A 15,954-nucleotide genomic window follows, 5' to 3' on the forward strand; every position below is an offset into this window, starting at 1 on the left:
AGAGGTACAGTATGCAAGGTGATACTGTTCTGCACCATCACTCCAGGACAATGTCAAATACTGAAACAAACAGTTTCTAAAGTTGTATTAAAAAAAGGAATGGAAGAGTGAGGGCTTCTCTTGTGTGCACTTCTTTACCTTGCCTGTATGGGGAAGGAAACACCTCAGCTACAGCACAGTATATATCAGGAATATGCCCTTGCATGAGAGCTGTGCAGAGCTGGTGGCCACCAGCTCGTGCTCCAGTCAGATGGGGTAAAGATACACATTGAGCTGGTGCTGGGATTTAGCAGAAATGTGTGCTGCTTTCTCAAAGAGAGAGATCAGGACACAAATTCTCCAGACCTTCTGGAACACCGTGATTCTATTGAGGCACAGTGGTATTTCTTATTTGTCCCTGCAGGAGTCAGCAAGCAGCAGCTTTCATTTTCTAATTCTGAGGTTGGGCTATGTATATGGGCTGCCAGTCAGGCAACTGATACTTGCATAGATATAAAACACCACCATACATAGGCAGCCTGTGTTTGCTTATGGCAGTGTGTGGAATATCTCCACCTCACTCTATGAATTGTGTAGAAGTTTTTGTACAGACAGGCAATGGGGAGCAGAACCATCTGGCCACAGGCCTCTTTGTACCAGTTGCAGCACCTCTGTGAATTCCCACATATAGATGAATTCTCCTTTTAGATTAAGCCTGCTTCCCTTTTGTTGATGGCCTCAGATGAAAAATGATGAACTGAGAAGGAGAGAATTTGGAGACTTTCAATCGCTGTGCTGGCTTGTTGTGGCATCCAAGTTCACTCCAGTCTCAGTTCCGCCCCCTCCACAAGAACAGAGATGTGACTGATGAAACCTTGGAAACAGAGCCTTCCTACAAACCCAAGCACAATTTCAAGTGCATGAAATCTTTCTGCTTTGCACCGTAATATTTTCACTGCCACTTCCTTCTCAGTGTAACAAATGTACAGTCCAGAGCAAAAAATAAATAAATTCTTAGCAAAGCTGCTTTGAGAAAGGACATAAATGATTATCTTGAGGACTTCCTTTGTGCCCATTCTGCCCAGGAAAACATAACGTGACTAAAATGTATCAAAAACTACTTTTCTCTTCATAAAAACAGCACAGATATTTCATACACAGTGATAGCAGAGCTACAAAACTGAATCAGGCAGGGAGATACCAAGCAATGCTGCTTCCTGCTGCCCCTGTATCTTTGTCACTGTTTCATCTAGGTGAAAAAAACAGTTTAAATATCAGTAATCAGGCCAGAAGGACTATACCAATACATTCTGGCTATAGAGGCACTGTGGCAGATGGCCCTGATCCATCATGAGTGCCTGACCCTTCTGAGGGATGAGTAACTGTCAAACAGGGGAAGTGGAGAAACCTAAGAGTCCTTTAACCCCTAAGGCTACTACAAGGATAAAGCCTCTTACCTCCTGCTGCTTGGAATCCTGCTGTCAGATTCCTGTAAAGGTGCAGCACACAGAGGGGAGACTCCATAGGAAGGAAAGAAGACCAAGCTATATTTGTGTGTGAAGATCTCAGTAAGGGATCTCTACCCACACCCTCCGCAATAAAATTTAAAAATAAAAATAAATAAATACAACAGGCAAAAGTGAAACAAAGATTCCCAATCTATGGGATATTGAATAATCCATACATCTCCACCAGTAGCCAATATCTACTTATTAGGAAACAAAACCTAGGTGACTCTACAGAAGTCGAGTCAATCAGAGCCTCTGACATAATCCAGCTGCTAAGGTTGTTTTTGATGATTTTCTTTACTAAAAACAATCTTGTAGTCAGGCAGAAGGACACAGCATGTAGGAATGCTTTTTGGCTGGCACATAGCTGGGCTTCTAAATATTTGGCAGCTCAAATGGTAAATGAACACATTTCTAGCAAAATGAATTTATTACAAATAACTTGGTAGGTGGCCTCCAATTGATGAAGTACTTAAGATTCGAGAAAAATTGGAATAAATCACAGAAATTATTTCTGAAATAAAATAACTGTAATTTGACTTAAGTTCTCCCTGAAGAAACTTAATTCTCAGCCTACTTTCTTCTTTTACCCTTCTATTTTATTTGAAGTTTCATGAGAAAACGCTACTCTTATTTATCAATGAGGCAAGATTTTTGCCTTAGAGATTTGAACTGATATGTCTGGGGCCTCCCACCAAAATGTGTTGCATCCTGGCTACTAACCTGGAGAGCATCGTGGCATTCATTTCAGCTGTAAATGGTATTGCTTTCTAGAAGTAGACAATGAAAGTCACTGCTGAACATAACACTAAGGCTATACTCAGCAGCCCCCCGCATCCTTTCTGGTCAGTGAAAGGGCACCTTCAGGTTCTTTGAAGCAATACAGCATATTACCATGGAAGGGCATGAAGTCATGACATTTTCTCTCAAACTGATTATTTGCACACAGCCTTGGTTTGATTTCCGTCACTATTGTAGCAATGAAATTATAAAGATGACATCAACTTTCAGATCTGTTTCTTGGCTACCACAAAGACAAGCATCAAAGAATACATGAGAAAAGAAAAACAAACTTAAAAGATTTCAGTTTGTACCTCGTCTTGCTGTGAATTTAGTAGCTGCAGCTTCATATGTTTCATATAGGCCATAGTAATTGGCATATTGTAATCAATCATACTGGTCACCAGTGTTGGTGGCTTCCCATTATCTGTAATAAAAATATTTATTATGCATTATATGTTGGTTGTGGAGGCTACTTCAGCCTACTCTGCAGTCAAAGTCAGACAGTTATGTCATTCAGTTCTAACTTTGGCATTTTCAATTGCTTGTAGGCTGTGCAGATGGAAATCTCCTGAAGAAAAATGAAAATCAAGTTCAAAACCTGAAAAGTGATGAGTTCTTCTATCCTAAATGACAACAGCACATGCATGCTATCTATTCCTTATGTTTAAGCCTTCATATAAACATTCCCATAGCAAAATAAATGATTTCCTCCAGATAAAATCATTTTTCTATCAAGGGTGCATATGGTATTACACTCCATCCTTAAGCAAAAGCAGAAGATTCACTACCTTCCAGTTTAAGTAAATGAGATGATCTGACTTATTGAACTGTTCCAGTCTACCAAATTTTTATGAACCTTCACTTAAGCTAGGAAAATATAAATGGTATTAGAAATAAAATTACTTTACATCTCACTGTTTGACACTAAAACTACCTTTATGATCTGCTCCATCTGGGTTTAAATGCATTCTTTTCTGGCACTCTGAGCAACTCATTAGAAATCGTGTCACCGCTTCTCTCGGTAGGAAGGCATAGGTCTCTGAAATCTGAAATGAATAACAAAATATAGGTGTTATTATATAAGCTGATTGAACATGATTTAACAGAACTGATCATTATGTTTCCAAATAAGGCATATTTTCATATACTGCCAGGAAGCACAATGAGAGCATGTTCTGCACACCGTGTAGGATTTCAAGAAACATCTATCCAATCTGCCTACTTATCACCTAATGGCTAATGACAAAATTTCACTTATATCACTAGAACTTCATTTTCTGTTTATCATCTTTTTTTACAATTTCTTTTCAGCAAAAAGATTCATGCATAAATGGCATCTCATAGAGGACTATTTGAAAAAAAAATCAAAAACACAACCTTTTTCTTATAACTAATAAAAAAGTGCTTATCTCGCGTGCTCTATTAGTATTGATTGTAACAATATGTAGACATATAGAAACCTGTGTATGAGTGATGACACTCTCTTTGCAGTTCTAACTTTGTATTTGAAAATTCTGTGACGCTATTCTCAAAAAAGCTTGTAATTTTGTATTTCAGGGTAAATGAATTATTGACAGTTATAGAATTTAGGATTCACCCAAATTTAGAGATTCTGCTTCACCTGGAGGCACCTTGCAACAACAGATTTTGGTTGTTTCCTTCTTTCAGTATAATCATTCTTTCTAACCACATACTCAATGTTTTAGATATGTATTATTATTATTATTTTAAAAAAAGAAAAAAAACAAGAAGAGAGGAAGAATGTATTTCTGTTTTTAAAGACTGCATTTTTCCTGCTTCCCCAACAGGGATATATATATCTTTATAGACATTTTTGCCTTGCTGAAAAGAACTTGGAAGGGATGGTGCCAAGTTGAAAATGAGCCAATAGCATACTCTGATCACAGATAAAATAAAACTGACTACATTAAACATATGGCCAACAGATCAAGGAAAGTTAATATACCTCTCTACTCAGTGCTAGTAAGGTAGCAGCTGGAATACTGTGCCTGGTTTGCCCCTCCACAGCTCAAGAAGGCATCTGAGAAGACTGAGTGGCAGGTCAAGAAAAAGTCAGGTGACTTTGCACTTATATACCTTTACTGTAAAACCTGCAGCAGGATTCAATTTCCTATCAAGAGGCTATGTTGATCAAAGTCTACACAGGAAGTTCAGAAAGACGGAGACGGGATGTAGAAAAGTACGCATATGGAAAGGACAAAATACTTTCTTTAAATGTATGTAAATGGAATTGAATATAAAATGTTGTGCAAATCATTCAAGTTTCTCACAAGGATGCTAAGATGAGGGCAAATGGCCTGTTTTATCTCATAGGCATTCCTTCTTGGCTGTTTGTCTATGTTGAAAGTTACATTTCCTAAAATGCCATGAACTAAAAGACTCTACCACTGATGAATGTAGTAAATAAGGAAATTTTATATTAGCGCTTCTTCCTGTGATATCAGCTTTGTCTATAAATATATGGAAAATTATGCCCTGCAAAATAAGAATGTGAATTATACCATCCTGTTCATGTTATTGTTGTTCAAGCTGTTTATTGCTGCTGGGTTTTTTATATAACATAAATCTTATTTTGGGGGGGGGGGGGGGGGGGGGGGCAGAAAAGGGGATTATTATATAAGCAAAATTTGTTCTGTGTTGAGAATTGGTACAGATTTTCTCTGGGCCTGAAACAATTTATCTGAAAATGAAGGCAGTAGCTGAAACTCTTTTTAAATGAGAAATCCTACCAAAAAAGTTATTTCTAATAATTTTCCTGTTTTTTATACCACTGAACAAATGTTAATTTACCTTCCTAGATTCAGAAATATTGCTCATTCACAGTCCCTATGGAATATAAAATGAAAGAACTTAAAATCAGCTAGAACTTATCATTAAGAAAATTGGTATGTGCACATATGCAACAACCTCTCTCTCATAACGTTTAACACATTTAGCACTGTATTGAAATTAATGGAGCTTACCCATGGATTCATTAGTTACCTGTATTTGATAGGAACGCTTCATTTATTCCAATCAAACATCTCTGTCAAAATTCCAGTTCTGTTCAAACAAGACAAAAATTCTCCATGGAAGGCAAGTGAGCTAAGTCCCAGATTCAATAGGTATGCTCCACTGACTATAAGGGAACCAGGTTTTATAACTAAATTTATCCACATGGCAGATGCTTGTGTCTCCAACTTCCCACTGCAACACAGTTTTAAGGATGCACTTCCGTAAATAACATCAGTTTTCACCAACTTCCTCCCCTGTTTACTTTGTAATTTGAATTAATCACTTACAGGCCAAGATTTCAGCTTGTTTAAATTGGCATGACACAAGAGACTCACAACTTTCCTTATTCTTGCTGCTTGAATATATACAGAGATCTCTTTTCAATTTTCAGTGCCAGAAAGATTTTAAAAAAACAACCCTCACACCTCAGCAATGCAGACTCCCTTTTGCTTTCCTCATTAAAGATCATCTCTACTTCATGAGAAGTAGATAATGGCTAGCTAGCTCTGGCCATGCTCTGAACCAGCTGGCTTAGCACCACTAGTGTCCTAAAAGCTCTCTAACCAAATCAGCACAAAGTTGAACACAAAATCCTGTATTTTACCCCTCAGTCAAGCTTAATGCCTGTGCTCAAGTTTGGGCTTATGTACATCATGAAGCTGGTTTGCATGTATTTCAGAATAAAACCTGTAGGCCAAGGACACTTTGTAACTAGCTACGTAGAAATACCTTAATGGTCTGGCTTCATCGGGAAAAATTGTTTTTCTATCCTCTATTCTATCTGAAAGAAAGCAATAGTGACTCAGTCCCCACTGATGCAGTAAATTCTCACTGCCTTCGGTGGCAATGTTCTTCTCAAGGCCATTAGCTAACGGAAACTATAGCCAGACCATCTCATTTAGTGATGCCCTACAATCAAAGAACAGTATTGTATTGCAATTCCATCTTTAAAAATAAAAAAATAATAATAAAAAAAAAGGGGGGGGGGGTGATAAAAATTTTAAGAAAAAAAAGGTAAGGTCAGAAAAGTGAATTGAATTGGGAGATATTACATGATTTACATCCACACACTTATGGCGCACATTTTTTTGGTGTGATTTACAGGATACTGGTCATGTATATGCCTCTCTTTATCAGTCAGAGAACAAGTACTGTTGATATCTCATACTGATAAAATATCCCAGAATTCATCTGATACGCCATATTGATAAAATATTCCAGAGTGCACCCAAAGAAGAAAATATGACTTGGATTTCATTAAAAACATTATTTTTTTTTTTCCCCAAATGTGATGCATTAAAGAAGCTTTATGTGATTCCTTATTCTTACAGCTTACAGTGCCACACCTACAAGGTTCATGAACACCTCCAGGGATGGTGATTCTACCGCTCCCTGGGCAGCCTGTTCCAATGCCTCAGCACTCTTTCTGAGAATTCTTTCCTATTCTGAACCTCCCTGGTACAATTTAAGGCCATTACCTCTTGTCCTATTGCTAGTTATCTGGGAACACAGGCCAACTCCCACCTCACCACATGTGGGAGGACCAGAGGATCTCCCAGAGGAGATCAACCCTTTCAAAATATCACCCAACAACAAAAGCCTTCTAAATCTGGAATTGGTCTACATGCTATCTATTGGATCCCATGCAGAACCGCAAGAGGGAATTAATCCAGTATCTGAACATGTAATCTGATTCATACTGGGGCTAAGTGAAGTATGCCCTAACTATCCATGAGAACAACACCGCCTTCCCATTGCATCACTGCAGGCAGAGAAAATGGGCAAAGTGAACTTCATGTTCCCCAGTGTTCAGATGATTTAAGTGCAGGATGTTGTGATGATATAGCTTTCAGAGCTCCATTTTTATTTGGAAAATTAACAAGCACTAAATTGAAGGCAGATTTTAGGACACATATGGCAGAGTAGGAAAGACAAGTGTGAGGAGAGAGAGTGAAATATTGCAAGTGAACCTATTAACCCCTAAAGAATTAATACAGAGAATGTATGTGTAGTCTAGAAGACATGATGTGTCAGAAATGAGAGTATTTTTATTGTGCGTGTATATGTTTTTAATTAAGGATGATGAGGAAAGGGGAGATGATCCAAAGAAAAATTGAAAGAGGAGGGAGAGACATGTAGGGAGAAGAAAATGACAATCTGTCCTGGGCCAACAGCCATCAAACCAGGTGGCAGAAATTGGTTTCTTGATGACAGGAGTGCAAGCCAGACAAGGAAAGTCCTTTCCTCACTTCAGCGAGAGGTCAGGATAGAAGGCTGATGTAGGAAAGCATATATATTATTGCTGAGAGTTTTATCAAGAGCTCTCTACCCTGATATATTGGGGAAAATGTTTTTCTCTCTCATACCCAACTTTGCCTTCACAAGTCTGCTTCCTCCCTACATAACAGGATTATCTTTCTGAGAGGTAGGGAATGAGGAGCATCTGTTAGCTGGTTCCCTGCCAGGGCACTCAAAACTTGCCCTTTGGGAATAAATAAATAAATAAATAAATAAATAAATAAAAGAAAAAAATAGCAGAAACAAGACAAAAGAATAAAAGTGCACAGGGCTTGGATGTTTCACCTTGCACAAAGGACTGGAGCAGATAGAAGTATGTTAATGTGTTAAGACCCTGCATAAACCTTGTATTCTGCTTCTTCCCCAAGCACAGTTTTGCCATGGCTGGAGACCAGCTAGGCTGCAAACTTTCTTAATTCTACTTGATAGAGGAAGTTGTACTGGAAGGAAACTATGTTATTCATAATGTGACCTGTCAAAAAACTCTTCCAGGGAAAACACGTTCAGTGTGGTACTTAGAAGGGGCTTGCAAACACATTCTTGGTTCAAGAGGGGGAAGAAGTCACTTTGTGTTTTACAATTTGAAGAATATTTTTCTTAGTTTGACAGAACAACATCTATTAATGCAAGAACTGGATGAAGAACAGGGCTCCAGATATTCCCCATACCTAATAGACTCCTGTTTTTCCTCAGATGTTATATATTTATGTACTATGTTTCTGATGAGTCTTGCCTCTAGCTACTTTCCCTTGACACATCAATATGTCCCACAAGTTTTACAAGCCTACTTCTCTTCCAGCCCATCATTATGCTGCTCTTTCTTCATTCATAGGCTGGGAATTTTATTAACCAACCCATTTCTCCTGAAACCTTTGCTCACAACTCAGGTTCATTGCTGCAGTGTTTCAAGGCGTTGCACTGTGGCAATGTAGGCTCAACAGGCAGACATCAGATCATTATTCACATGTAAAAATATTCAAGTACATGGAATTTCAAGAGTTTAAGGTGGCTGCAATACCTATGCAATCTGTTCTCAAGTAGACACTTTGCAGGAGACTCTCCAGATGTAATACACAAAGGTGAGGGATTTATTCTTCATAGTTTATTGTTTAAATGTCATAAATACATATATACATATATATGTATATATATATAAAGAATAACAAAGGAAAGTAATATGTATTCTTAAAATCAGGGCTCGCCCACTAAATTTGGCCTAACTGTATGCAGAGCTGGACCTGAGAGGAGGCAGAGATTTTTCTTCCTCAGACTCATCAGAGCCATATCAATTTCTTGAAAAATTTAATAAGGTAACTTTTTTTCTCCCAGTTTGCACCAAATTACAAGGAGTTCTTTGTGACTTTTGCAATACACTTCCTGAAGCAATAACTTTTCCCATTTGCTCCTACCTTTTATACACCCCTCAACACTTGAATTTAAATTTCATATACAGATGAGTGGTTTAAATCAAGATATGTACCTCAACAAAGGCAGAGAGAAGCTAGTCATGCATTTGTTGCATGTCTTTCCCATTAGGCTGTACCAATTCTTCTCCTGAACATTTCTGTCCTGTGTGTCCCTGTCTCCAGTTCGGTACAGCAGCTCATATCTTAGGGCCTGGTGTCTACACACATCCAAACAGACCTTTAGGACATGGAGAGAAATGTACTATCACAAAGCAAAGCAGTTCCTCTAGGATGCTGAGCTGTACAAAAGTGCAAGCAGAGCCACCCCTCTGAGGATCCTCTGCACTTCCTCCTGGCTGCTCAGGTAACTTCTCTAGGCCACATGTCACTCCTCCATCTGTGGAGCTTGGTTTCCTAGAGAATCTGGGGCAAAACAGGAAGGGCAGGCACTTGTTTGGGCACAACTGCTGTCCTTGGCACCAAGGAACACACTCCTTTTCCATTCCCAGACAACTGTCCTCCTGCTGAGTCAACGGCTTGACTTGACCGTGTGTCCTGTATCCTGCCTTGTGAGGGAATTATCTCCCTCGAGGCCCTCCTGTTTGTAAACTTCCTTGGGAACTGTGGAACTAATCAAAATTATAAATGTTGTATTAAGTAGTCCTTCACTCTGATGAATTTCAATACTGCAACACTGTGGATATAATTTAAAGGCATGACATCTCTTGGTTTCATTTCATGTGTCTAAGTCAGGCCTTATTTTACTAGTATAAGTCTACCTACAAGTACAGCTATGCTGGCAAGGAACATAGCCTATCCATCCTGTATACAAGTCAAGCACTTGAAATGAGCATGAAACCTGCTAGTTAAATGGGAATTTCTCTCTTTTATATGTATTTTCAAGGTTACTCTACCAAATCATCCACACAGAATTTGTACCGTTCCCTTCTCATGCGTTAGTGCACAGAGAGTAAAATGGGAACTTATTCTAATCTTAAATATTGAAGCATAGATGCTTTCTTAACTAATCTGTAGGAACTGTGCCAAGAAAACTTAAAATTTGAGTTTGGTACATTCCTGTACCATGAAAATGTAAAAGTTCTCTTCCAATATGCTGCTCTTTTAATATTACCAAGCACCATATCCTGTGTACCTTCCTGTGCAGCACCTCCATAGAAAGTCCCACAGAAATCAGTTGCAAAAACACCATTCATTTTCACATAGTTAATATAAACAACTCACTTAAGATTATAGAGTTGGTAATTGACTCTGTAAGCTGTTCTGAACATATTTTTAGAGGAAACTACCAATATCTTTGAGTACTCCAGCAACTGGGGGGGACACAATAAAAATGAAAAAGGCTCTACCAATTCCACACTTGTTACTTCATATAAATGCAAACAGTGGTTAATTAAATTACTTCTGACAATTTCATTACCTTTCTAGCCACGCTTGAATACTATTCAAGTCCTGAATAAAGCAGTTTCTCAACTGAAAATAGTGACTCATGCATACATAAGCAAATTAATTACTCAAAATTACTATATTGCAGTCCTTAGAACTGTGCCATGTATTTTTTTTTAGAAATACTTGGGTATGAAAGATTTATGGATTACAGAAGTTTAGCAATTTTTACTAAAAATGTGGCTTTCTTCCCATCATTTTTTTCTGTTGAGATATCCTAGTTGTCCAGTCAGAAAGCAAAAGCAACGTGATCATCACATATCAGGAATTATGAATAACAAATAGCAATTCATAGAACCATAGAATCCTAGAATGGCTTGGGTTGGAAGGGACTCCAAACACCATAAGTCCTAACCCCACTGCCACAGGCAGGGTTGCCAGCTGCCAGATTAAGTATTAGATCAGGTTGCCCAGGGACCCATCCAACCTGGCCTTAAACACCTCTAGAGACAGGGCATCCACAGCCTCCCTGAGCAACATGTTCTAGCACCTTACCACTCTCTCAGTAAAAAATTCCCCCCAACATCTAATCTAAATCTCTCTTCCTTTAGTTTAAATCCATTCCCCTTTGTCCTATCGCTATTTACCCATGTAAAAATTTTATTTCCCTCATGTTTATAAACCCCCTTTAAATATTGGACAGCTGCAATTAGGTCTTCTCATATCTTTCTCTTTTCCAGGCTGAACAAGCCCAGCTCCCTCAGTCTATCTAAATAGGAGAGGTGCTCCAGCCTCTGATCATTTTCGTGGCCCTCCTCTGGACCCTCTTCAGCAGCTTCACATCTTTCCTGTATTGGCCCCACACATGGACACAGATGGGGCCTCATGAGGACAGAACAGAGGGCTACAATTACTTCCCGTGCCCTGCTGGCCACCCCTCTTCTGATGAAACCCCTGATACCATTGACCTTTCCAGTATGCAAGTGCACACTTCTGGCTCATTTTAAGTTTTTCATGAACCAGAATCCCTAAGTCCTTCTCAGACAGGCTACTCTCAAGGATTTATTTTCCCAATTTGTATACATATCTGGGATTGCCTCAACCTCAGTGCAAAACCTTGCACTTTGCTTTGTTGAACCTCATTATGTTCACAAGGGCCCATCTTTCAAGTTTATCAAGGCCCTTCTGGATGGCATCCCTTCCTTCTGTTGTATCAGCTGCAATTGTATCAGGTGAAGCACCACCCCTGTAAAAATTGTTCACTCAAACTATTTGCTGAATGCATATACACAATATATACATTCACAGAAGTCAAGGATGATTCACTTTTGACTTGAGAATAAAGAAGCAAGACTAAATTAATCATCTTCCCATTTCATTTAATAAAATTAAGATCTGCCAAAGTATTTCTGTTTGATTTATAAAGCTCTTAGGGTATCATTTTTACAAGATTATTACTCAAGACACTACCTCTTTCCTTCTGCTGCATCACAGAAGGAGATACTGTGTGGCTTTCTAGAACAGACTGACACTACTGTGTATCATTTTTAGTGAGAGTATTTTCATTGACTGGGCCAGTAAAGCAGCATGTGTTCCCCCAGTTAGTCTGGAAGAGTTTGAGGCCTATTTATTTAGCCTAATTCTTATCTTGGGACAGACACAACTGCAAGAATTGATATTCCTCAGGTTGGAAAGGACCTTGAAGATCATCAAGTCCAACCGCAGCCTAACCATACTACCCTAACTCTAACAACCCTCCGCTAATTCATGTCCCTGAGCACCACATCCAAAAGGTTTTTAAACACATTCAGGGATGGTGACTCAATCACCTTCCTGGAGAGCCTATTCCAGTGCTTAACAACCCTTACTGTAAAGAAGTCTTTCCTGATATCCAACCTAAACCTCCTCTTGGGCAACTTGAGGCCATTTCCCCTCATCCTGTCACCTGTCACCAGTGAGAAGAGACCAACCATGCTCTCGCTGTAAGCACCTTTCAGATATTGGAAGAGAGCAATAAGGTCTCCCCTCAGCCTCCTCTTGCCCAGACTAAACAGCCTCGGTTCCTTCAGTCGCTCCTTGTAGGGCATATTCTCCAAGCTCTGCACAAGCCTTGTTGCCCTTCTTTGGACCTGCTCCAGCACCTCAATGTCCTTTCTGTATTAGGGTGCCCAAAACTGAACACAGTATTCAAGGTGGGGTCTCACCAGTGCTGAGTACGGGGACAGGATTACCTCCCTAGTCCTGCTCACCACACCATTCCTGATACAAGCCAGGATGCCACTGGCCTTCTTGGCCACCTGGGCACACTGCTGGCTCACTGCTGGTTAGCATGACTGCAGATCACTTTTAAGGCTAAGAGCACTGTGTTCAGGGTGACAAGTCACTTCAGTGCCCTCAGCCAGCCTCCTGACACCCCTATCTCACTGGGCCCATCTGTGAAGGTCATGTGGGTACTCTGTGTCCCAGCCAGGGTGGGAGCAGCTGTGGCTTGAAAACTTCCAGAAATATACAAGTTTTCAAACCATTAAGCCATTAAGAATACTTAGTCAGCAGCAATAAATTATAAGGAAACTTCATATGTGGAAATACAGCACCCCATTTAGCAAAGTTGTCTCAATACCTTTTAAGTCTTCTTTCAGACTTCATCCATTTAATATCGGCTTGTTAATACAGTTATTAGAGAAATTGTCAAGCCATTATAGAATTAATAAATTCTATTCTTCTATCAGTATGAGCATCACTACTGAAGTCAATGGATCTGGCCCAGGATCCAAAGTGTAGGAAGTGTGGCCTTCCTGATTTCCAAACTATATTTTGGCATGCATTACTGAAGTGCCTCTGAAATAAATTTGAGGGTGAAGTTTGCGATACTAACCTAACTGGAACAAAAAAAATAAATAAACATCCACAAATTGCATGTCGTGTGACTAAATCCAAATAATTCATGCATTTAAAGACTGATGTTTACCTTTAGTTGGTTGGTTGTTGGGGTTTTTTTGTTTGTTTTTTTGTTTTGTTTTTGTACTTACTGCTTTATATGTTCTCTTCTGTCCAGCATGTTTTCTGATTTGTTCTCCATTAGGCCCAGTTTCAACATGCATGGAATAGATAATGTCAAAGAAATCTTCTACCACGGCTACTCGCCGTAAAGACAGCTTCTCATCTACACCTACTCCATCCTGAAAAGTAAAAAGAGAGAAAGAAAAAAATGAGGAGGAGAGAATAAATAGGTAAATGGTGATCATCACAGGACATATTCTCCTCTTATGACAGCGAGTTAAAAACCCTGCCATTGGGAACTGAAGGTCACCCACTCAGCGTATGACAGAAAGAGTAATGTAAAAATGCTATATGATCAGAAGGATCATTTGACACCATTCCCTGCAATCAGCTCATTTTGCCAGGCCAAAACATTTGGTCTCTTGACAGAAAGTGAGCTTTCACTGCAGTATTTTAAAAATGAAACAAAAAGTACCCATGCTTGTTTCTCCAAATGCACAAACAACATTCAAAGGCAGAAACGGTTCCCATCACATGGCTCAGAAATGCATTATGTGACTGTTAATAAGAATCTAAGAGCTTTTATCCTCTCATTCTCCTCCCAGTAAATCTGTACATGGCATCTCATAAAGGTATTTAATAAAGGGTTCTAATTTGCAGGTGACAGAGCTGACTGTAATTATGAATACAAAGGAAGTTGTTACAAACAATTTACTGCCAGAAAATCTGCTTGAAAATATACTACAGGAAGACGTACCACAATATGAGGAAAAGAAAGGGATTTCTTTTGTTTTTGTTTTTTGTTTTTTACTCAGAGGTCAGATTGGAATGAGGGACAGAAAAGTGAGGACACTATCATATGATTTCTAAGCTGAAGAGTTCTAAACAGAGAGAAGCCCCAGTGGCTCTGAAATTAATCATTGCCATTCAATTCATGCCTTTTAAATAGAACCATCCATAAGAGGTTTGTTTGTTTTTGTTTTTGTTTTTTTCCACAGCTGTCTATGGATTCAGTTCTAATGAAGAGTCAGGAACTGGGACTCTTGTTTTTTCCAGGGCAGGCAGCTATCCAGCAGGCTATCTTTTGTAATACAAGGTAAGTATGTGAGGAATAAAATGAGAATGGCCCATTCACTTGTAATCCACCACAATCTTTAAAGTTAGATCTCAGAAGGCAACAATGTCGCTTAGCCTTCAAAGTGCGTTTTAAACAGTAAATGCTTTCAAAACCTAACACCTTTGATAATGTCATAACTGCTGCTGTAAGGCATGCCATCAAAAAACAAACAAACAAACGAAACTGATTTACATTCACCCTTTTGTAACAAAGCAAATGAGATTATTGCTGTTGTGACCAAATACAGACAAAAGATGAGAAATGAAAATACAACAATTACATACAATTCCAAGTTGCTGCCCCCCCTCTAATAACTTCCTGATAATCCATTCCAGTAAGTTTGCTGGATGTGGACAACTACTATTTTTTTTTCCTCACCATTTTATTTCAACCCACATACTCTTATTTTTCACAAAGTTCATAGAAAGAACCCAAATAATCCCAATGGCTTCAAAGGATCCCCAGGGTGGCAAAGGGGTACAGACACATCACTAGCAGTGATAGAGAAAATGTCAGTATCTCTACAGATAGCTTTCTACAAGTGCCTGATGGTACCAGATTAGGTGGTGTTAATACTCTACTAGCCATACAAGCTTGTGCTGTCCTGTTCCATCATGCCCCTGTCTCTTCCCAGCCTTCTTCAAAGTCCCCTGCCCAAAGCTAGATACTTTCTACCACCCCTTCAGCAGTCCGTGCTCTCTGTCTCAGGAAAGCTGGAATGGAGCAGAACTCCCTCACATGCATGATAAGAGGATTGCCATAGTCCTGCAAAGAAGAAGAGTGGCAGATGTGACTGTGTTGAGGATGGAGGAAAGACGAGGAATTTACAGTCTCCACCAAAGATTAAATCCTCAGAGAGATCAGCTGGGAAGAAGCGCTCAGAGAGAGTAGAGATGCTCCAATCCCCTGAAAAGTCCCAAAAACTTCACTAACCACCTGCTCAAAAATTTTGTGGCATCATGCCAGGTTCTGGTATCACCAACATTAAGAATTTTCTTTGAATTGCTCTCCATTGCTGTGCACTATTAAAAAAAAAAAATGTTTTCGAGATGAGGCCAACACAAAATCAAGATTTTTGCTGCTTTAATCTTTAGGGGAATTCACATGTGAATTCTGCAGGGGGCCCATCCTCTATCATTATTTTCACACCACCCAAACGGCTCAGTGGGATCCCTAATGATTTCAAATGCTCTTACTATGACGACAGTGTTATCTCATGCCGCTCTCAGAACTGTCAGAAGTTTATAGTGTTGATTAACTGATAAAGATTTTATCTGCTTATTACTAATGAGTTTTGTTTCAGGAAATTTCCTGTGGGGGAGCTCTCTTTTTAAATTAAAGAAAAATGCATTACAACAATATTAATTTAAAACCTGGGATGCCACATCAGCAAAGCTGACACGTACAAACATTAGGAATGTATTCAAAGAAGAACCTCAAGATG

General features: G+C 39.2%; 1 protein-coding gene across 3 annotated transcripts in view; it reads right to left on the bottom strand.

The window, feature by feature from the left end:
- The window catches only part of NOL4L (nucleolar protein 4 like), a 188,479-nt gene that overhangs the window by 140,345 nt on the left and 32,180 nt on the right, over positions 1-15,954 (bottom strand). For all 3 annotated transcript variants that reach the window (XM_015282617.4, XM_015282618.4, XM_015282616.4), the window contains exons 2-4: positions 13,423-13,572; positions 3,205-3,316; positions 2,582-2,694 (exon numbers count right to left, since the gene is read on the bottom strand). In XM_015282617.4, the coding sequence (XP_015138103.2) occupies positions 2,582-2,694; positions 3,205-3,316; positions 13,423-13,572 (375 nt within the window). The remainder of the gene's footprint in view (positions 1-2,581; positions 2,695-3,204; positions 3,317-13,422; positions 13,573-15,954) is intronic.

This window comes from Gallus gallus, chromosome 2, assembly GCF_016699485.2.
Source record: "Gallus gallus isolate bGalGal1 chromosome 2, bGalGal1.mat.broiler.GRCg7b, whole genome shotgun sequence".
NCBI classification, from domain to species: domain Eukaryota; kingdom Metazoa; phylum Chordata; class Aves; order Galliformes; family Phasianidae; genus Gallus; species Gallus gallus.